The sequence below is a fragment of the Ictalurus furcatus genome, chromosome 3, assembly GCF_023375685.1.
Source record: "Ictalurus furcatus strain D&B chromosome 3, Billie_1.0, whole genome shotgun sequence".
NCBI lineage: Eukaryota > Metazoa > Chordata > Actinopteri > Siluriformes > Ictaluridae > Ictalurus > Ictalurus furcatus.
Window position 1 is genome coordinate 1368266 of NC_071257.1, and position 22246 is coordinate 1390511.

Sequence of the window (22246 nt, forward strand, 5' to 3'; positions counted from 1 at the left end):
AGATGATGCGAAAGTGTGTGTGTGTGTGTGTGCGTGTGTGTGTGCTGTACCCGTTTGCGCAGGTTGCAGGTGAGGATGAGATTGCGGGAGAAGGAGTTGGCGAACGCCGTGTAGAAGTCGAGCACTTTGAGCAGAGCGTCCCTGTGAATGATGTGCAAATCGCAGTAGGTTAGCGCTCTGACGTTAGCGCACGAGTGAGCCAGCGTCGTCTCCTTCCAGAACACGTCGCCGAACACGTCACCTTTACCTGAGAGAGAGAGAGAGAGAGAGAGAGAGAGAGAAAGAAAGAGAGAAGGGCACTCAGACAAGGGCAAGAATTTCTGTGTGAGTGACAAACTCTTGAATTCAAATCTTTACAAGATCAATTTTTGAAAGAAAGATAGAAAGAAAGAAAGAAAGAAAAAAAGAAAGAAAGGTTAGAGGGTTTTTTTGGTGAATGAATGAGTGGACAGATGAATGGAAGGATGGATGGATGGATTGATGAATGGATAGACGAATGGGTAAACGGATAGGTGGATGGATGGAAGAAAGGGCAGAAGAATGAACATGTAGACAAATGGAAGATGGATAGGTGTGTGCATGGATGGATGAATGGATGGATGGATGGATGGATGGATGAATGGATGGATGGATGAATGGATGGGAGTGTAGACAGTTGGGTAGCTGGACAGATGTATGGAGGAATAGATGGATGGGTGGATCGATGGGTGGATATATGGATGGAAGAATGGGGAGAAAAATAGGCATGTAGACAGATGGACAGGTATATGGAAGGAAAGATAGTGGACTGAAGGACAGATGGATGGATGGATCGATAGAAGGAAGGAAGAATGGATGCTCTGACAAATAGGTAAATAGATGGATGGAGCAATAAACCAACTGATAGACAGATGGATGCACAGATGGGTAGATGAATAGGTAGAAGAATGGATGTCTAGACAGATGGGTAAATGGATGGATGGATGACAGGATGGGTAAAAGAATGGAAGTGTAGGCAGATGGGTAAATTGTTTGAGATTTTAATATGAGAGCTCTTTCACACGTAGGAACCCCGATCTGATCTGAAGCTCAGGTCATCGCTGATCGCTTCACCTTGTTCCAATTAACAAATTTGTCAGTAAGTGGCAGAGCACGCGAGGCCAATTAAATACAAATTAGCCAGGACAACGAGCACACAAGGCGTGTGTTTCATAAGGAATCTTATTATTAACAAAGCATACTGTACAGTACGCCCCAACGCGTTCACTAATGAGACGACTGCAACACACTGCGTGTCTGAAATCACAACGTGGCACTTTACAGTGAAGAATTAGACGTTATTTCACTTCGGTACGGACCGGTTCTCGGCTAAAAGTACAAACGGAAGAATGGTCATGTGATATCATGCAAAAACATCTGGTCATCACTCGAGTTCATATCAAAAAGAAGGAAAACGGAAATAAGACAAAGCCTAAATTCCATAAACTGAACACTACTTTGACAAATAGTATGTGTACTATAAAAGTACTGAAAAAAGTTCCAGTATCAGTATCTGTACTTGTGTACTATTTAGAGCAGTAGTACACTGATTTCAGTGTGGCCAAGAGTTTAAACAGTCTGCTCGATCTTTTTGTTGGACAGTGAATGTATGATCGGATGGATGGATGGTGAATATATGATGGATGGATAAATGGATGGATGGTAAATGGCGCACTTATATAGTGCTTTTATCCAAAGCGCTTTACACTGTGTCTCATTCACCCATTCACTCACACACCAGTGGTAGCAGAGCTGCCATGCAAGGCGATAACTTGCCATCGGGAGCAGATTGGGGTTCAGTGTCTTGCCAAAGGACACTTCGGCACGTGGAGTCACGTGGGCCGGGAACCGAACCGCCGACCCTACGATTAGTGGACAACCCGCGCTACCACCTGATCCACAGCCGCCCCATGGTGTCATATATTCATCATATATCATATATATGATGGATGGATGGATGGATGGATGGTTGGTGGATATGTAATGGATGGATGGTGAATATATGATGGATGGATAAATGGATGGATGGATGGACGGATGGTGAATATATGATGGATGGATGGTGAATATATGATGGATGGATGGATGGATGGTGAATATATGATGGATGGATGGTGAATATATGATGGATGGATGGTGAATATATGATGGATGGATGGTGAATATATGATGGATGAATGGATGGTGAATATATGATGGATGGATGGATGGTGAATATATGATGGATGGATGGATGGATGGATAAATGGATGGATGGATGGACGGATGGTGAATATATGATGGATGGATGGATGGATGGTGAATATATGATGGATGGATGGTGAATATATGATGGATGGATGGATGGTGAATATATGATGGATGGATGGATGGATGGATGGATAAATGGATGGATGGATGGATGGTGAATATATGATGGATGGATGGATGGTGAATATATGATGGATGGATGGATGGATGGATAAATGGATGGATGGATGGATGGTGAATATATGATGGATGGATGGATAAACGGATGGATGGATGGATGGTGAATATATGATGGATGGATGGATGGATGGATAAATGGATGGATGGATGGATGGTGAATATATGATGCATGGATGGATGGATGGATAAACGGATGGATGGATGGATGGTGAATATATGATGGATGGATGGATAAACGGATGGATGGATGGATGGTGAATATATGATGCATGGATGGATGGATGGATAAACGGATGGATGGATGGATGGATGGTGAATATATGATGGATGGATGGATAAACGGATGGATGGATGGATGGTGAATATATGATGGATGGATGGATGGTGAATATATGATGCATGGATGGATGGATGGATAAACGGATGGATGGATGGATGGATGGTGAATATATGATGGATGGATGGATAAACGGATGGATGGATGGATGGTGAATATATGATGGATGGATGGATGGTGAATATATGATGGATGGATGGATGGTGAATATATGATGCATGGATGGATGGATGGATAAACGGATGGATGGATGGATGGTGAATATATGATGGATGGATGGATGGTGAATATATGATGCATGGATGGATGGATGGATAAACGGATGGATGGATGGATGGTGAATATATGATGGATGGATGGATGGTGAATATATGATGCATGGATGGATGGATGGATAAACGGATGGATGGATGGATGGTGAATATATGATGGATGGATGGATGGTGAATATATGATGCATGGATGGATGGATGGATAAACGGATGGATGGATGGATGGTGAATATATGATGCATGAATGGATGGTGAATATATGATGCATGGATGGATGGATGGATAAACGGATGGATGGATGGATGGTGAATATATGATGGATGGATGGATAAATGGATGGATGGATGGATGGTGAATATATGATGGATGGATGGATGGTGAATATATGATGGATGGATGGATGGATGGATAAACGGATGGATGGATGGATGGTGAATATATGATGCATGGATGGATGGATGGATAAACGGATGGATGGATGGATGGTGAATATATGATGGATGGATGGATGGATGCAAATCAGCAATGGCTGTAGTTAAATGTCGAAAAGTAACCCAGACACAAGCAGCCGGGTGGCGAAACCGCTGAGACGTGGCAGGTGTTGATGAGACATAACTGAATATAAGCGGCCGAGACAAGCGAGCAGACTTCTTGCCATTTCAGCCCCTGCTGTGACGCTCCCCGCAGAGCCGTTCTGCTGTTCTCTCCATCATCACGGCAGGAGTTATTGTCTCTCCTGCCTCCTCCTGAGGCCCCGGGCCTCCCGTGGGAAGTGATTAACGCTCTATACGACTCCGTCCCCATGACGACTCGAGTTAACGCTTACGGTGTCGGTTTCAATGAGGTTTCTGATTGGAAGTGGGGTCGCCTTTAACGGGGAAGAGAACTATCAAATGGAAATGCAATCAATGCGACATTAACGGTTGGGGGGAAAGAAAGTCCAGAAATAAAATCCATTAAGAATCCTGCGACTTTCTCTCGTTCTCTTTTCAGACCGACCAGAGGCGTACTCACCTAGTATGGCGATGACCTCGTCGTCCTGGATGACCTCCAGTGACCCGGACACTACGAAGCACAGCGTGTCGACGCTCTCCCCGGCGTGGAATATGAGGTCACCGGGAGCCGAATGGATGGTCTGGAACTCCACGGCTAACGAGCGCAGGCATCCGTCGCTGGCCAATCGGAACGCGGGGTGCTCGTTAAACACCTTCCTGTTCAGGTGGACGCAGATGTCCGCCCGCATGTCCTTGGGGCAGATGGACAGCACCTGTGGACGTGTGGACAGGTCTGCTAACACCGCTGAGAGAAGTTATTTCTCACTAGGCTACAACATTTTAGAACTATGAAAAGTTTCTGGAGAATATCATTACCACACGTTTATTCACACAACGGAGACCTTCCACAATCTGCAGAACCTCGACAGCTCTGAAGTCTATGTTTAATGGCTTTAATTTCATCCCTCAGCCCCCGCGTCTCACCTTCTCGGTGTCTATGCCTTTGGTCATGGACCACGTGGAGACGATGTAGTCCATCACCCGCTCGCTCAGGCCTTTGGGGACCTGGTAAAGTTTCAGGAAGTCCCTCACGTTGTTCAGCATCTCGTGGTAGCGGTTGGTGTTGGCGTACATCTGCTGGAAGATGGTGGTCACGTTTCCGAAGATCGTGGCGTAGAGAAGAGCTGAAGGACAGATGAATTTTAAGACTTTAATGAAGCCAAAAAAAAAAAAAAAATCTCTTCTCATATATTGATACCGAAGTCCTCTGAAGAAGAGGGTGGATTTAAAATTTAAAAAAAAAAACCCCAAACAAACAGGACATCTTGAATGATACGAGGTAAAACGTTTACAGCGTTAACATTCCAACCCTCACAAAAAGCTTCCACGCGTGCTTCCTGAGACGTCCTTCTGGGAAAATAAAACGTGAAGATGTGACTTGTGCGGAAAGCTTTCTGAAAACTTCGTCTCCACGGGAAACTTTACTGCCTCGCATTAATCATCATCATCATCATCATCATCATCACGCTCCACTTCACCATGGCAACCTTACCTGAAATAGTTCTGCAAACACTCCAGCGCCACTCGAGACAAATTAAGACGGAAGAAAGAAGTGATTTAAAATTTAAAAAAAATAAATAAAAAAAAGCACACTAGAAAAGAAAAGAGAGAGCGGAGTGATTCAGTTATCAGACTCCTCGGGATCATTATTCACAACTGCTCCTCGTTAATCCTCACATTAGGACCCATTAAACAAAGGTTCTATCGTGTCTCTGCAAGGCAATGAACGTATTTATGCCCCAGTGTTGTTGTATTCTCCGGTTAAGATGTACTTTGTGTTTCGCAGAATGGTCTGCAGGAATCTCGGTAAGCTTCTCTGTGCTCTCGATCACGGTGAAACGGATACAAACTGCGACGTGTGGTCGGTTAATGATTGTAAAAGCGTTAGCCTGGGAAAACTGTTGCGGTATAAAAGGAATGAAACACTTCAGGATGTGCAGTTGTAGGAAAATAATCCGTGGCAGGTCGGTGTGATGAAGCGGTGTCACTGGTAAAACCCTCTAATATGTCCACCGTTTGCTTTGAAAACTGTCTTCACGACCTTTTTAAACTATTTTTCTGTTGATTTTGCCTTAAATCTTACATTCCGGTATTGTAAAATAGCTGCATGTGTGCATTTTCCCCCATGTCCTACTGTTGCGCACCCTCTTGACGTACACCAGTGAAGTAAAATGAGGTACTTCGGCTTCTGTACAGGACAAAAATAATATCACCGCGCTTCAAAATCAAGCATCATAAACATGTCCGCACACTGCTATGAGACTGACTCGCACATGACGATGTCTCACACTACGCACGACACTAAAATATGATTACTGCCATGTTGTCTAATGAAAAGAAAACAGAATGTTTGATCATCAAAGCACACCGGTGACAAGAACATGTGAAGCTCTACTGGAGATCAATAAACCGCAATAACTGCACTCATGTCCTACAGCATGTCGGACCATTTTGTTGTTGTTGCTGTTGTTTTGTGTCATTAGGCCCAAATCTGGAACTTATTTCCTCACTAACAGACCCGTTCACCCTCCAGAGACACACAAACACACTGACAACATGGAGCTGTGTGCAAATCAGTGCACTTTTAAAGCCACCTGTTGGATGTTCAGGGTTTTTAAGACCCTAAAATCATGTGGAGTGGGTGTGGCCTTTATTTCTGTTAGTCCCGGTGAAAGAGGTGTGGCCTCTGATTCCGTTAGTCCCAGAGAAGGAGGCGTGGCCTCCGTTTCTGTTAGTCCCAGTAAAGGAGGCGTGGCCTCTGTTTCTGTTATTCCCAGTGAAGGAGGCGTGGCCTCTGTGTCTGTCAGTCCCAATGAAGGAGGCGTGGCCTCTGTGTCTGTCAGTCCCAGTGAAGGAGGCGTGGCCTCTGTGTCTGTCAGTCCCAGTGAAGGAGGCATGGCCTCTGTGTCTGTCAGTCCCAATGAAGGAGGCATGGCCTCTGTGTCTTTCAATCCCAATGAAGGAGGTGTGGCCTCTGTGTCTGTCAGTCCCAATGACGGAGGCATGGCCTCTGTGTCTGTCGGTCCCAATGAAGGAGGCGTGGCCTCTGTGTCATTCAGTCCCAATGAAGGAAGCGTGGCCTCTGTGTCTTTCAATCCCAATGAAGGAGGCGTGGCCTCTGTGTCTGTCAGTCCCAATGAAGGAAGCGTGGCCTCTGTGTCTGTCAGTCCCAATGAAGGAGGCGTGGCCTCTGTGTCTGTCGGTCCCAATGAAGGAGGCGTGGCCTCTGTGTCATTCAGTCCCAATGAAGGAGGCGTGGCCTCTGTGTCTTTCAATCCCAATGAAGGAGGCGTGGCCTCTGTGTCTGTCAGTCCCAATGAAGGAGGCGTGGCCTCTGTGTCTGTCAGTCCCAATGAAGGAAGCGTGGCCTCTGTGTCTGTCGATCCCAATAAAGGAGGCGTGGCCTCTGTGTCTGTCGATCCCAATGAAGGAGGCATGGCCTCTGTGTCTGTCGATCCCAATGAAGGAGGCGTGGCGTCTGTGTCTGTCAGTCCCAATGAAGGAAGGATTCCAGTTCTAAATGAGAGATAATTATCCGGGACGTAGTTAGTCGGAAGGTGGAAGAAGAATAGTGCGACTGAGACGATGTCGAAGCTTCTCAGAAGAAACAAAAGAGGCTGTAGGCACCAATAAAATATTCAGAGATACATTCAGAATTAAACAGAGCATTTTTAAACTATTTTGTTACTTGTGGCGATGAAAGAAACACGCTCGATGTCTCGTCGATCCTAAGGGTATGCAGTCTTTTGCACTCAGCCAAATAACAAGTACAATTATTGTATTTGCAGTGTATATAGAAACGAGTAAACGGAGCCCAAAGCAGTGCGATACATTCTTAAAGAGTCTGGCTTCTGCTTTTTGTATTTGTTGTTGTATTAAAATAAACCAAAAACTTATCAAAAGAGCACACGAGTGAGAGTTGGTCTATTCATCACAATCACTTTTCAGTAGTGACAAAATAGTCCCTGGAGTCAGAGAGAGCACTGTGTGTGCTGACGGGTTAATAATCAGTACGCTGTGTGTGTGTGTGTGTGTGTGTGTGTGTGTGTGCAGGAACGTCGTTTCAGTGTTCGGTGGAGGTTTTAGCGTGCCGTTAATGACAGACCGTGCTTGTTGAGAAGAAATGATGAGCGGGAAAGCCATTAGGAGGACACAGAGTCACTCTGTAGAGAATTTGTGTAAACAGGATCAGCTGATAATGAGGCCTAAAAGGACCTCGTCGCCGTCCTGACAAACAACGCACAGCTGCAGGGGTACGATAGCGACAGCAATTTGTACTCCGTCGCTTAAAGATGCTTGAAATCGCCGTACAGCTTCGTGCATTCGGAAGCGATCCGGTCCGCAGCAGCGCAGACCTCATTTATATCCTCCTTATCTGCCTTTCCACTAAAGAGGCTAAGAGAAGAGAGTTCAAGTGATCAGACAGATGGAGGCTCCATTCCTGCTTCTCATTCCCAGCATTAACAGTGCGGAACCTGGACTGGAGATCTATGAAACCTCCTAGTGTGCGTGCTTCACGGTTCTTTTTATATTTATATTGACACATCACTCCACTATAGTCCCCACTTATGCTATAGCAGCTATCATCAGTCTTTCCCCTCACCAGCCTCTCTTTTTTCTCTTTCTTGAAGTTAATAAAATGAACAAAACAAAACAAGACACCACAGAAATCAAAGACACGTCATAATCATGACGTGAGGTGTTGATACGGTGGGGAACACAGAGCTGAGACTGGAAGGGATTTCATTACGATTGTAGTTGTTATACCACGGTGCTGCTGAAATCTTCAACCTGATTGGTCAGAAGGTCGTGGACTAATCTTCAATAAATAATCGACTTTGTGCAATACTAATTACGTAAACTATTCTTATTTAAATGACATCTTCATGTCTGTTTTTAAGGATAGCCATTTATATATAAGTTACAAAGGTTAGGGGTGGAGTTTACATCTTTCCTTACAACTATTGGTATGAAATGGAACGATATCTGATCACATTGACCTCTTTTGTTCAAATTAGAATAGAGTGAATACATGAAACTGTGTTTACTTAAGTATAGTATGAATTACTCTGTGTGTGTGTGTGTGTGTGTATATATATATATATATTTATATATATATAGACCAATATGAGTGAGAATTTATACCTGTTTACATCACGGTATCAATGCGTTTTTATGTAAATGTATGCAAATTTCCTAAACAAACAAACAAACAAACCCATCTTACATTTCTGCATTCGACGCAGGGAAAAGAAAACGTGCCGAACGTGCATATCTGTCCGGATACAAGAGTTTTAATCGTAGGGCAGACATGCAGATATTTTATTACAGACTTCATCCTCAAAATCTAATACTGTGTGAATAAACTTGCATCATGCAGCCTACGCCTGCAGCGTGTTACAAAATCGAATAAACTCCGGCTAAAAATGGCTGCAGCTCGATGCGAGGCTGCGGCCGAGAAACGCCCGGCTTTACAAATGGCTCGGTAATGTAAGCGGGCTGATATTCGCTTACTCAGCGCACCGTCCCGTTCTCCGCTATCAGCCACTGATTGAATTAAGCGTCCGATCGACCGGAGCCGTGGAACCTGATGTTTTGTGGGTGTGTCTGAGAGAAAAATAGAAAGAAACGGGTGCTGGAAGAGAGTAGATCGATCTGATCTGAGAATGAAAAGACACCTCGATGCCTCATCGCAGAGGAAGGAAAAGACTAAGAGAAATGTCTCGGTGTTAAATATTTAAACCACAGCGCTGCTGAACTCTCGGTTCTGGTTGGTCAGAACGTGTTGATTCATTATCTGCTAAGAGTGACTCCGCTTCATCACACCACCCTGAGGTTCCTATAACAGCGCGACGCGACCTGGAGCGTTTTATTCCTTCTATATACTGTAGGAATATGTATAGTGGAGGAAGTAACCCGAGATGCACACTCACATCCGCCCATCATCATGGCCACAGAGAAGATCTTCTCGGCGTCGGTGGTGGGAGCGATGTTCCCGAATCCGATGGTTGTCAGACTCGTCATGGTGAAATACAGGGACGTAATGTAGAGCGTGTGTTTACCAGGGCCGCCTTCCAATTGGCCAGAGCCGCTGGTGTTGTAGCGGTACGGAGAGCCGGTGGTCGTGGCTAACTGGTAGAGCCAGCTGTCCGTCTTGATGGTGTTACTGAGCTTGTCAATGACCTCGTAATCTCCAATGCTGTACCAGATACAGGCCAGCCAGTGGGCCACCAATCCGAACACGCACACCAGCAGGACCAGCACGGCCGCGCCGTATTCCAGATAGTGGTCCAGCTTTCGCGCCACGCGTCCCAAACGCAGCAGACGCACCACCTTCAGAGAGCTGAACAAACTGCTGATGCCCTGGAAGAGAGGATGAAGGAGGAACTGATCATTATCCTCGACTCGTTTATTTCCGATCGCTCCAAACGGACGCAGCTGTAATCTGAACGGATACCTAACCGACAAAATGTGGTTTCGCGGCCAACGGATCGAGCCCCACGCCGTCCGATTCCACCGAGGAGTGAATCGATTTCTCGATTTTAATCGGAACGTAAAGCGGAAGTGCAAAAGTTTGCGCGCCCTCGGGACAAAATGTAGAAAAACAGTCTACCGCAGCAAGACATATCTGTGTTAGGTATCATCACAAGTCACAAAAATGGGTCGAGAATACCTTTTAAGACACGTGTAAATCGTCATTAAAAATGTCACTTCAAAAGTTTGCGCCTCACAACTAGTAAAAACAAACGTCTGGGTCGTTTTGTAACAACTTGAAATAAAATTGCTCGTGCGTCTGAAACAGAACAGATTTTAAACGCCGCATATTTCCTCCGTGATCCCTCCTCACTCCTGGGAAATCATTTCTGTGCCTACTGTTTATTGATTATTTGTAATAAAATAATAATCTAACGTGATACGGGACATCCAGAGAGCGCAGGGAGTTTCGAAACATTTCATAAAACGCAGCATGGAGGCTGTTCTGAGCACTTTTAGCACGCCGGATCATCACGGAGAACTCGGGAGACGCTGACGCGCGCGGTTTTACAAACTGATCGACAAGCAGACGAAGCGCTACGGACGCGTGCTATCACTCTGCTGTTCATTCTGCCTGGTAAATTGCATCTGATTGCAATCATCCCTTTAAGAAGCACTTTAATAGCTGCGCGTTTTTTAAAAGCATTTACTGAACTGAGGATTGAAGAACCGTAATTATACGAAATAAAGCCAGGAGTTGCATGTTTTATTTCCTAACGGCCTCCTACACGTGAACGATGACATTTATTCGAGTTACTTTTCTGTTTTTATCCAAACAGACCTGTAGATGAAGCAGAAAACAATGTCTAAGGTGTTGATTCATTTTCTATAACAGCAGCTCTGACAGTAGCGCTCTGACCGCGCGCTCGTTCTAATACGGTACGTTATCGTTTCTATAGTAACGTCTCCCGGACCGAGGAGTTTACGCTTTCTCGGAAACGTGAAAAGACGCACTTTTTTGTCTATTAACATCGAGAGAGAGAGAGAGAGAGAATAAAAAGCGTTTATAGCTGCTATAAGTGATAGCAGGGACTAACTTGCTTCACGAACGCTGAATGTAACTATAAACGGAGAAAAAGTATGACGTGCCGTTGTTTAATAAATCGGAAATGGTCATCGTCGGCAAACTGCGGTGTCAGAAGCGGAATTAAACACTTCGGGGCGTGCGGTCGGAGGAAAATAATCAACGTACCGTAGCTTACGGTGGTACCAGTGACTCGACCTCTTCACACCACTTACGCTGTAGTCCAGGGAAAGTAGAGAGTCGAGCAATGTGACTGAAAGGAAAAACAGTGGCGCGATACAAACTATTTAAAACGCCCCCAGTTTACTGCTCCAAACGTCATCGTTTTATATACCGTTTGTACGTTTCTAGAAACGTTTGTTTTCTTTCTTTCTTCATTTATTTTTCGGCTGCTGGAAGCCACACGGCTCATTACGCTGACAACAAGATCGGTGAGATTTATAGCTTAGCTTTGTGCGGATGAAATAATTCCATTAATCAAGGAGCTAAGGAGCGTCTTTGGGAGATAGACGACTAAAATGTCTCTCAGACGTACTCCCGGGAACAAATACACGAATACGCCACATCTGAGCGGTATTTAAGTTGCATTAAAAGGATGCTGATTTTACTCAACAGCCTCTTATCCAACAGATCTGACTTAATCATATGATGAAGAAATATTTAAATTCGGTGCAAGTGAGGTGAAAATACCAAACCCACGTGAAGCTCCATTCGAGGGTTAAAGGTCTTGGGCTTAACAGCGGCGACTGTCTGGGGTTTGAATTCAACCTTCCAGTCACTGCCACGTTAACCTTGACCCCTGTTGATTTAGCAGTAATGTAGCGCTTAGCCTTTGGCCTTTCGGAAATTTCACAACTGCCTTCACTATTATAAGAATCTACAGACGATTCCACTCCTAGACTCATCCCCTAAAAACGCTTCATTATCTTAGGTCTCGGTAATATGTAGATAATATGTGGTAGCACCCCACCATTTGAGTGGTCACAGCTGTAACGACACCAATAATGCGAGAAAAGTGAGGAAAGTCATCACTTCAACTGTTATCCTTGATTTACGTCGAGAGCGAGACTTCGTTTACATTAAGGGGGGGGTCTAAAATGTCTGAGCTGATGTTGTTCGAAGTTCACTTTGACTCCGATGAACCCGAAGCCCTTCCTGCCACCGCTATTGTGATATTTGACGTCCTGATCATTTTTTTTCCCTCTCACGCTATACAGTAAAATGATTAAAACCAGTTCCAATATAATACAGTGACACAACTAAGCTTATCACAGCTGCGAAGAAGAAGCGCTACGGATTTTATTATATAATATGAATAATAATGCTCGTGTTACACCTTTAGGGATTAAATACATTCCCTTCCAACTTTGTAAGGCAAAATGGGAAGCCTGCGGGGGGGAAATAGAAAAGAAAAAAAAAAAAAAAAGAGTTTCTTACTGTGATCGTGTGATCTTACATGAGAGTAAACATTACAGGGTTTTGCTTTGGGAGTTAAACAGTGTGTTTTTTCCGCACACTTTCCCTGTTCCTCCGATACGAACTCACGGTTTATAGAGCTGGACTAAACTCAAACGTCCCTCGGTTAGAAAGTGACTTGCTGATTATCTATTAGTTGTTTATGATCTAAACTTCAAGTGATGTTTTTGAACGGCAAACGTTTCTGGCTCTCTAACTGTCATTTCATACACAAAAACAAAGTCAGAACTCTTCCGAAGGAATTGCGGTAAAAAAAAAAAAAAAAAAACAAAAGAAAAAAAAAGTGCGATTCTGTATGCGATTTTGCAATTTATCTATATTATATATATATTTTAGAGAGAGGCGCAAACTTTTAATTGACGTAATTGGATTTTCTTCACCGTTAATATCGTAAAACACACTATTTAACCATATTTGTTAAAATCCAATACATAAATGTCTTTCTGCTATAAATCTGCGTGTCCTAAGGGTGTGCAAACTTTCGCACTTCCACTTTACATTTGATTAAAAAATAAACAAATAGAGAATTTAGAAGAAGAGCAGAGGGCCTAATCGTTTTTTTTATTATTATTATTATTTTTAAGAATTCCTAAGAGCTTAGGACATGAACCTTGATGATGAAAAAACCAACATTTTCGGTATTATTCGTAGTAAAAATGCGTCATTTTGAAGCAAACCTAATTACCATTTTGTTATACTTGTGATAATGAAGGAACATTTCGTCATAAGGTTGCGTTAACTTCTGCACTTACCTTCCGCAGTAAGACTTTAGCTAACGAGCGCTACGGCTAACGCGACACCCCAGGAGTGCTCACCTACAGCTACAGAAATGTCACAATCAGTGGAAGCTGAGCTCGTTAAGGGGAGAGATGTGGGCTGAAAGCGCTCCGGCTCTGAGGGTCTTGTGTGAGGGATTTCAGTCACCCAGATCGTTGAGCTACCGAATATCAGTAAATCAAAGCTACCAGACTGGTGCTTTAGTCCTCAAAGGTGATTCTCTGCTCGTCCACGGGGCTCTTGAATAGCCGTTATGCTCTGAACGCTAATATATTCGAGATGCTTTAGAAAACCTTAACGAAGTCTGTCTGCAACTCTCCGCTGTTAGTCCACCTCTCATAAAAATCCGTGAATTATCAACATTTCGGTGTGCGTCTAAAAGAAACATACACTCACAGGAACACCTGTACACTGGCTAATTCGTGCAATTATCCAGTCAGCCAATGATGTGGCAGCATGAAATCATGCAGATACAGGTCGAGACGCTTCAGTTAATGTTCACATCAACAATCAGAACGGTGCTGGGGGGGGGTGGTGGTGGGGTGGGGGGGGTTGGATCTCAGTTATTTTAGTGACTTCGACAGTGGTACGGTTGTTGGAGCCGAACGGGCTGGTTTGCCACCAACAAGGCTAATCCTTCCTTCTTGTTACCAATTCTTATGCTAGAAAGACCCTTAAAATATACTTCAAACAGGAAGGAAGCAAATTATCATGCGTTACTTGGGATCTTATTAATTCAGGGCATCGGCGTGGCTCTGTTTTCCTCTCTCTGCATTAATCTCAAAACACCCATCACTCCAGAGTGGTGCAGATCCTGACGCTTCTATTCCGTTTGAAAAGCCGGTCTGAGAGGACCGGCAGCCTCACAACAGGGATGACCTTATCATCTTTGTGTTTTTGAGAAGATCATTTCACAGCAAGACGTCACTTTAAAGGAACGACACACCAAATTACTGGACCAACTGGATGGACGGGTCGATTTGCAAACAGGCACAGCTCGTCAGCCTTAGTCTGACTATCACGCTCTCTCGCAATCTTGAGATTCTGTCGATTTAAGAGACCCTGCTGGGGCAAACCTACTAATACTGACCTCGTCCACGTTCTCGAAAGCGTTGATGATGTCATACGGCAAGCAGGAGAGCAGGTCTATCACAAACCAGGTCTTGAGATAATTCATCCGGATCAGCTTGGGATCGGAGATGACCTCGCCTCCGGGCCCGACGAACGTGGTGTGGAAGTTGAGCACGATGTCCACCAGGAAGATGACGTCCACGACGCTGTCCAGCACCAGCCAGGTGATGTTGTTCTGCTTGGTCTTGAAGGAGACGTTGTAGGGCACCATGATGGCCGTGTAGAAGGTGAGGATGAGGATCACCCAGTCCCACGTGGTCTTGAAGGTGCAGTAGTGGAGGATGATGTGAGGAGGTGTCTTGGGAGCTTCCTGCTTGTACTGCGGCAGGATTTCTGAACCGAGCTGAAGCACCTGAGAGCAGAGAGGATTCTTAACACAAATGCACACAAATTATTAACTGAACAGATGGAGCGTAGGAGAAGCATGTGTTATGGACAGAGATGCAGTGTGAGCATCAAACCATTGTAACACGCCAAAGGATTTGTGAAGCTAATCTCCATTAATAAGAGATAAAAAAAAAAAAACGTTACAACAAGATAATAAGCACTAAACCTCAAATCACCCTCCCTCATTAGACCCTCATTAAAAGGGTCTGAAAGATAACACCCAGAGCTGACACAACCCACACACATCAAACAAGAATTCAAATCCAGCCCATCCTTTTTTGGGACGGAGAGGGACGGAGAAGACAAAGTGTAAATTATTAACGACACTATCTGCCAGCGAGGCTCAGGAGATGGAGATGGTGTAGGCAAACTGCGAGCTGGGGAAGGCGTGCGATACGGTTACAGTAATGTCCTTGTGTGTATGTCTTTGAATGTCTGTGGTTGTGTTACATCTTTGTCCTTTGTAACTTTGCTTGTGTGCAAGGGTGTAAGACTATGCTGTCTTGTCTGTATGTACGTATGTCAGTAGTTCTCGTCGCATGAATAAGAAAGTTGATTATTTTCTTCTAAGTGCAAACACAAGCTTCCTCTGAACTGCTGCCCATGCATCATTACAGGAGGAGAGCATCATATTCCCTATTTGGAATAAGATAAAGAGGACCTATTATGCCCCTTTTTTTTTTATAAGATGTAATAGAAGTCTCAGGTGTCCCCAGAACGTGTCTGTGACGTTTCAGCTCAAAATACCCCACGGATCATTTATTATACCATGCTGTAAATGCCCCTTTTTTGGTTGAAAGAAAAAAACAAACACGCTGTTTCCGTGTGTGTCTCTTTAAATAAATGCAAATGAGCTGCTCCCCGCCCCCTTTCCAGAAGAGGGCTGTGTCTTTACAGCTCGTGCTTCGGATACTACAACAACAACAAATGCTGTTCGCGCTGTACACGCTGTTCGCGAGCAGCCTGTGAAGACTAGAGGCGGGGTTTTTTTTTTTGTTACAAACCTACGTCGGTGTGTACAGGAAGTAAGGCTGGAATTACTGAGGACTCGTTTCAGCTGTTCAGAATCTGTTCTTTCTTTTGGGAGTCGATAACTCCATTTGTCGTGCACTCTGATTTTTGAAAAGGCATGATAGCTTTTTCTGCGCTTTAACTGAGGTGTCCATGATGGCTAAAATCACTACATGGAATCGACAATGGTGCAATCCCTTTTCAGAGTCACGAACGGCTCGGAGGGAACACTTAGTTGTAACTAATCTAAGCATAGACCTACAGTGTTGAGGATTAAGCACCTTGGTCAAGGGGAGTTCTGGCATTTGATCGCAGATCCATTAGCTCACTTAATTTTTAGCTCTATATTTCATGAGCCAAGGTCGGGAGTAAGTCGTTTCTGATGGCGTAGATCCATGTGTGCACACACTCTCACCTCTGCGAGTCGGGAGGTTTTGTGGGAGCTGACATCAGGCTTGCTCATAGGAGTCAGCTGCTGGTTGGTGATCCGGCTGTTGGTCAGCGCACGAGTCAGCCTGGCGAACTTACCCCAGCCTGCAGGAAGACACGAAATATAACATCGGTCAACGTCGGCAGTTCTCAGAGGGACTCTAGAGTGACTTAAATGTTTGTTCTTTCGGTTTGTGCTGAAGGCGGCCATTATGGCTGAGCAAACGAGAAGAAGCTGTTGTTTAGATGAAACCAAGGAAAGTTTTTCCTACAACGTTACTTTGTATAATAAAGCAAAACTGCTCTCGCGTGTTACAATCCCGACAATCATTTCTCAGATTTTTGGGTACTCAACGTTGCACCAAATCGACCCATGGGTATCCCGGCATGTCCTTCTTTTTTACTTCACATTCAGACCTTTCCCAATGACCACCTCTATTTATGTATTTATTTATTTATTTATTTATTTACCCTTTTCTGACTTTTGTTTTTGGCCGGCTGAAGTAGAGGCACCTTGGCACTGAGTCAGTAATAAGGCATAAAGCTCTCATCTTTATCTAGAAGCAGCAGAACAAAGAAGTCCTGCCTTTTGATGTAGCCCTCCAACACTTCATACTTCATCAAAGAAGAAGTTCTTCAAAAGAACTTATGAGGGGACAGAGAGAAATCGCAAGTGAGTAAGCGTACTTGACTTCCACTAGAAGCAGGAAAAACGCACGTCGTTGGCTGGACTGGATTTTATTTTTTAAATATTTTTTTTTACGTTGGTTCTAAGATTCATACGAGCCATCTGCTTTGTTAGAGCTAAATTTGTGCATATCGATAAGGTCCGATATGGCTTTGTTTGGTAGCTAACGAAGCTGCTAGTCATTTCATTGGTTAAATGTAGTCATTATTAATCGACGCTATGCTAGTTACAGCCTAAATAAAGTAAATAAATCATGTCTTGGCTTATTTTCCTTGGTAAGGATGAGGGCTGTTGCATTTTAAACTAGCTGAAAAGAGACAGCAGGGCAGTCCGCCAGCAACGCTTCACGTCGGTTCAATCTAAAATCTTTTCTAAAATTCTACCCACAGCTCTTGGTTTCAGAGAATAGCTTTAGGGTTAATTAGCGATCTACTGCAGGCAAACTTGAGCACCCGACATCAGTGTATATAATTCAATTCAATGCAATTTGATTTGTGTAGCACTTTTTACAATGGACATCGTGTCTCAAAGCAGCTTTACGGAAACATATAAAGACAGGATACGGATTTGAAGTGTGTGAATTTATCCCTATTGGGCGAGACGGTGGAGACGGTGGTGAGGAAAAACTCCCTGAGATGATACGAGGAAGAAACCTTGAGAGGAACCCGACTCAGAAGGGAACCCGTCCTCATCTGGGTCACAACGCATAGTGTGAAAGTAAAGGGAAGTTCACTATGGTGTTTATATCAGGTCTGTTTTGTTGAGCTAATACACTGTTCAATTGTACGTGGTAATCGCAGTCCTAAGTCCAACTGTTCATGTGAAATTGAGGTCCAGAACCCTTTCCAAAACATACAGTATGACTTGATCAGAATTTAAGGAAAGAAGCTTTTGTGTCTTTGACATTTCGTACATTTCCAATGCAACCGTATATAATGGAAAACAAAAGCGGGCCTAAACCAGAACCTTGGAGCGGAGCGCGAAGTATGTTGGTGAGAAAGGTCTGGGTTAACCTTTTTACCCTTTTTGGTGATGCACTGAGGCAATGAAACTTACGGTTCAATGCCGGATGGCTATCTAGCAAGGGATATGTCAGAGTTTTCTATTTTTCAATCCCTCATTCCGTATTCTAACTTCCTCCTGAGAGAACTCATCGCTGGCCACTAGCGTGTGTTCACGTTGAGCAATGATCCCTCATTCCCCAGCACTTTGGCTTCCTGTGCAAAACCCACATCATTAAAAAAACAAAAAAAAACAAAACCTCAACGAGTCACAAGGGAGCCTGCAGTGTTTCATCTTTAGGGAATGTCTGATCTGAACTTTAAACCTGACTTAGTAATAGTCTATTAAGCACAGTTCGGTTGTAAGGGTGTTAAGGTACATCGATTTGGCGCTGTATTAAAGATTTATAAAACCCCATTAAATCCTCCCTTCCCTACAGATAGTCTCTTGTTTATGTGCACATAAATCCACCACTCCAAGTCTAGCATGTCTGCTAAATGTTCTGAGAACAGAGCAATGATGCCACTATTGCAAGAGCTTTAAAAAAAAAAAAAAAAAACAAACAACAAAACACCAGACACAATATTTATAAGAATGTTTGTCGGTTTCTGGGATTAAACAGGGATACTAATTTTCCGTTGTAAATCCAAAGGTTAATATGAGAATCGAAATCATTATACATTCGGGTTGCTCAAAAAAAAAAAAGAAAGCCTCTAAAAAAAAATAATAAAAAAAAAATTTAAAAGTAAAACCAAAAAAAGAAAAAAAAGAAAAAAGAGAAGGCAGTGCTGTGCTTTACAAGGAAGTACAATAACTGTCATTGGACTCATCAAAAGGACAGAGAGATTTGCTACAAAAGTCCTGAGGCGTGTAGGTTGCACTGGACCAAGCGAACCATGCACACACACACACACACACACACACACACACACTCAACTGTATCCCGGAACACAGATCTACGCTGATGGATTATGTAACTGAAGGTAAAACAGCAGAGTCTGCGACTGCCTCAGGCTCGTGGACTACGCAATTCATTCACACACGTCCCCACACACACACACACACACACACGCGCGGTACACACTCGCACGGGCGCTAATAAAAATGTATCCCCTTTACTTTCACACCCTCACATGCTTTAAAAAAGGGAAAAATAAGTGACTCTTGTGCACATCGACATCACTTTTGTATGGAACGGAAAGTCCGGGGTTCACGCCGGACGATTTTGGGCACGATTTGGTCGTCTGAGACAAATTTCGAGAATCCTACAAGATTCCTATAACCCTAGGCCAAAATCTGTAGTCTTTGATGGCTAGTTTGACGCGTTCCCCGACAGCCGATTAACGGCCGGTGCGGAAGATTTGAGGCGCAGTCCTTCTCCAGTGTGGCTTCTCCTAGTCCGTACGAGTCTTCTCGCGCGTGTCCGTTTTGCGCGTCTTGACCGTCGTACTGACAACTGAGATCCTACAGTGTGGCGCGGCTTACAGCGTATAGTCGCAAAGGACTATTAAAACTCGCACAGTGTGCTTAACCCGACCGGCACCGAACGCCATAACAGCACGTAATGCGTGTTTGTTCCCTGCTGTTTTAGTGTGCTGATGTCACGACGGGAAAAAAATGACCAAGTCTGTCTTCGAGTGCATCCACGTGCAGGCCCACGTGTGTGACACTGACTCACATGCTCGACTGGAGTCTATCAGCACCGGGCACCACGGAAGGCTCAGGGAAGAAGTGGTCATGTGTGTATGCATGTGTGGGGGTGCTGGATGCCTATTTGTGGAAGGTGCTTACATGCGCTCGAGCGGGCCGAGATTATCACGAGGCTCTGACTCTAAAAACCTCACGACTTGGTGCCGTGACCCGCATGCTGCACCCACACCTTCTTCCCAGTAGTGCCGTTTGTAAAAACTGTATTTATAAGCTAGCTATTCTGGGTCTTACGTGAATCATTTACCTGCGTAAGGTGTATTTTAAAATCACGACGATACCAACAATACAGTGGTCAACACAAGAGCGTCTTCCTTTCGGGAAACATCTTCGTATAGGAGCATGAATTCGAAGTTCCTCACATTAGAATCTATTATGGAGCACCGTTCCAGTGTAACGTGCGGTCATTTTCAAGTCCCAAACCTAACGCGTCCTCCAACCTGACACTTTTATGCGGCACCATCTGCACCACGTGGCATGTCAGTTATTTACGGCTTTCTACAGTACATCTCAGCTAAATGAATACGAATGGAATGGACACGTCATAAGTGTATTAAAGCTTGTTAAATGTGGAAGGAAATGAAGTCTGTTAAAGTCTGACTAACTGTGGACACTGTGAGTACTGCCGTAATTTACTCTGCACTGGGTATCAAACAGAAACGAAAGCTTTTAAACATTAATTTAATGAAAACATTCAAACATAAATCTCAGGGATGAGAATCTGCCTACTGAGCTTTTATACTCTCAACTGCTAAATAAATAACTAAAGTGTGTGTGTGTGTGTGTGTGTGTGTGTGTGTGTGTGTGTGTGTGCGCGCCCACCTCTAGTGATCTCATCCTCGATAGGCTGCTTAAACGCAGTGATGTCTTTAAACGTGCACAGGAAGAGCACCTCCTTGTCGTTCTCGTTCCTGATTGGTGCAATCTGCATGTAGAACCACACCGGCATTCCTGCGATAGGCCAGAGGTCATGGGTCAAAAGTGAAACCATCAAACACATGCAGGAAGTCTCTGAAACTGCTTGGAAATAAATATGTGGACCTGTATGTTTGACTTGCGTGAAGGGGGCATGGCCTCAGTGCCTGTTACGTTCATTAAAGGAGGCGTGGTCTTCGTTCCTGTCGTTCCCGGTAAAGGATACGCCAGTCTTAGTGAAGGGGTGGGGGTATGGCCTTTGCTCCTGTCAGGTCCAAAAATGTAGATATGGACCTTGTGCCAATCAGTCCCATTAACGTAGGCGTGGCCTTTGTTCTTGTCAGTCCATATTAAGTAGGCGTGGTCTTTGTTCGTGTCAGTCTCAAAACGGACTTTCAGTCCCTTTAAAGGCGTGGTCTTTGTGCCTCCCAGTCTCAGTATAGTAGGCCTTTGCTTGTATCAATCTCTTTAAAGTAGGCGTGGTCTTTGTGCCCCCTCCCACCCCAGTATAGTGGGTGTAGTATTTGTCTGTATCAATCTCTTTAAAGTGGGTGTGGTCTTTGTGGCTCCCAGTTCCAGTACAGTGGATGTGGCCTTTGTCTATAGTCTATAGTCTATAGTAGGTGTGTCTGACCCTGTGTCACTGACTCATGAAAGAACTAATCGTTATCAGAGACACAATCGAAGCGATGAAAGAGACAGCCTTCCTGTTTTAGATAGTATGGATTTGAGAACCTCATCTGTGTGTGTTCTGGCGTTAGCAATAGATTAGGTAAATAACGTGAATTATTTAACTGTAATCTTGATTTGGCTCATCACTTGTGTAGGACCCCAGCATGTAGGATCAATCTGAAATGCACCGAAACATCTAGTCTAGAAAAACGAACTGACAGTCATTTACACGCGACTCGGCTTCATTGCACTTCACTCGAGGAAGCAGAAGTCCAGGATAAGAGTTAGACTTGCTTTGTCATCTAGCCCACGAATACAAGAGCCGCAGGCTGCTGATGAACGCAGACGCGTCGAGATCGATGTCAGATGTCAAAAGCAATAAAGAGTGAAGATCCAAAAATAATCACCGAAGATTATCACAATAATCGTGAATATCCACAGAGAGAGTGAGCACATGTGTGTGTGTGTGAAAGAGAGAGAGAGAGAGAGAGAGAGAGAGCGAGAGCGATAGAGAGGTACAGAGGAGAGGATTGGACACTCACTATTCTTTTTGTAAAGCAGCACTTCAAAGCAGTTGGACTCATAGTTGTCGAAGGTCTGTCTCACTTTCTCTATGGTCCTCTTATCCGTCAGCTCGCCGTACATAAAACTACAGAGAGAGAGAGAGAGAGAGATGTCAAGATCAAGACATTGAGGACAAAAATGGAAGAAAAAAAGAGGGAGAGGAAGATTGGGGAAGAGAGTTAGAAAAAGACAGAATGAGAGATAGTGAGAAAAAGAGAAGAGAAAAAAAAAAGAGTGTGAGAGACATAGAGATAGAGAATGTGAGTGACATTGCTAAGGTTTCTGCTGGAAGTGGTATTAGAGAGGTCAGCAGGGGGC

The 22246-nt window shown here is 44.2% G+C and overlaps 1 protein-coding gene across 1 annotated transcript in view; it reads right to left on the minus strand.

Annotated features, from left to right (window-relative positions):
• The window catches only part of kcnh5b (potassium voltage-gated channel, subfamily H (eag-related), member 5b), a 41995-nt gene that overhangs the window by 14011 nt on the left and 5738 nt on the right, over positions 1-22246 (minus strand). Inside the window, exons 3-10 of the mRNA XM_053620293.1 lie at positions 21907-22013; positions 20600-20728; positions 16367-16485; positions 14513-14905; positions 9545-9974; positions 4536-4735; positions 4072-4324; positions 51-247 (exon numbers count right to left, since the gene is read on the minus strand). Of these exons, the coding sequence (XP_053476268.1) occupies positions 51-247; positions 4072-4324; positions 4536-4735; positions 9545-9974; positions 14513-14905; positions 16367-16485; positions 20600-20728; positions 21907-22013 (1828 nt within the window). The remainder of the gene's footprint in view (positions 1-50; positions 248-4071; positions 4325-4535; positions 4736-9544; positions 9975-14512; positions 14906-16366; positions 16486-20599; positions 20729-21906; positions 22014-22246) is intronic.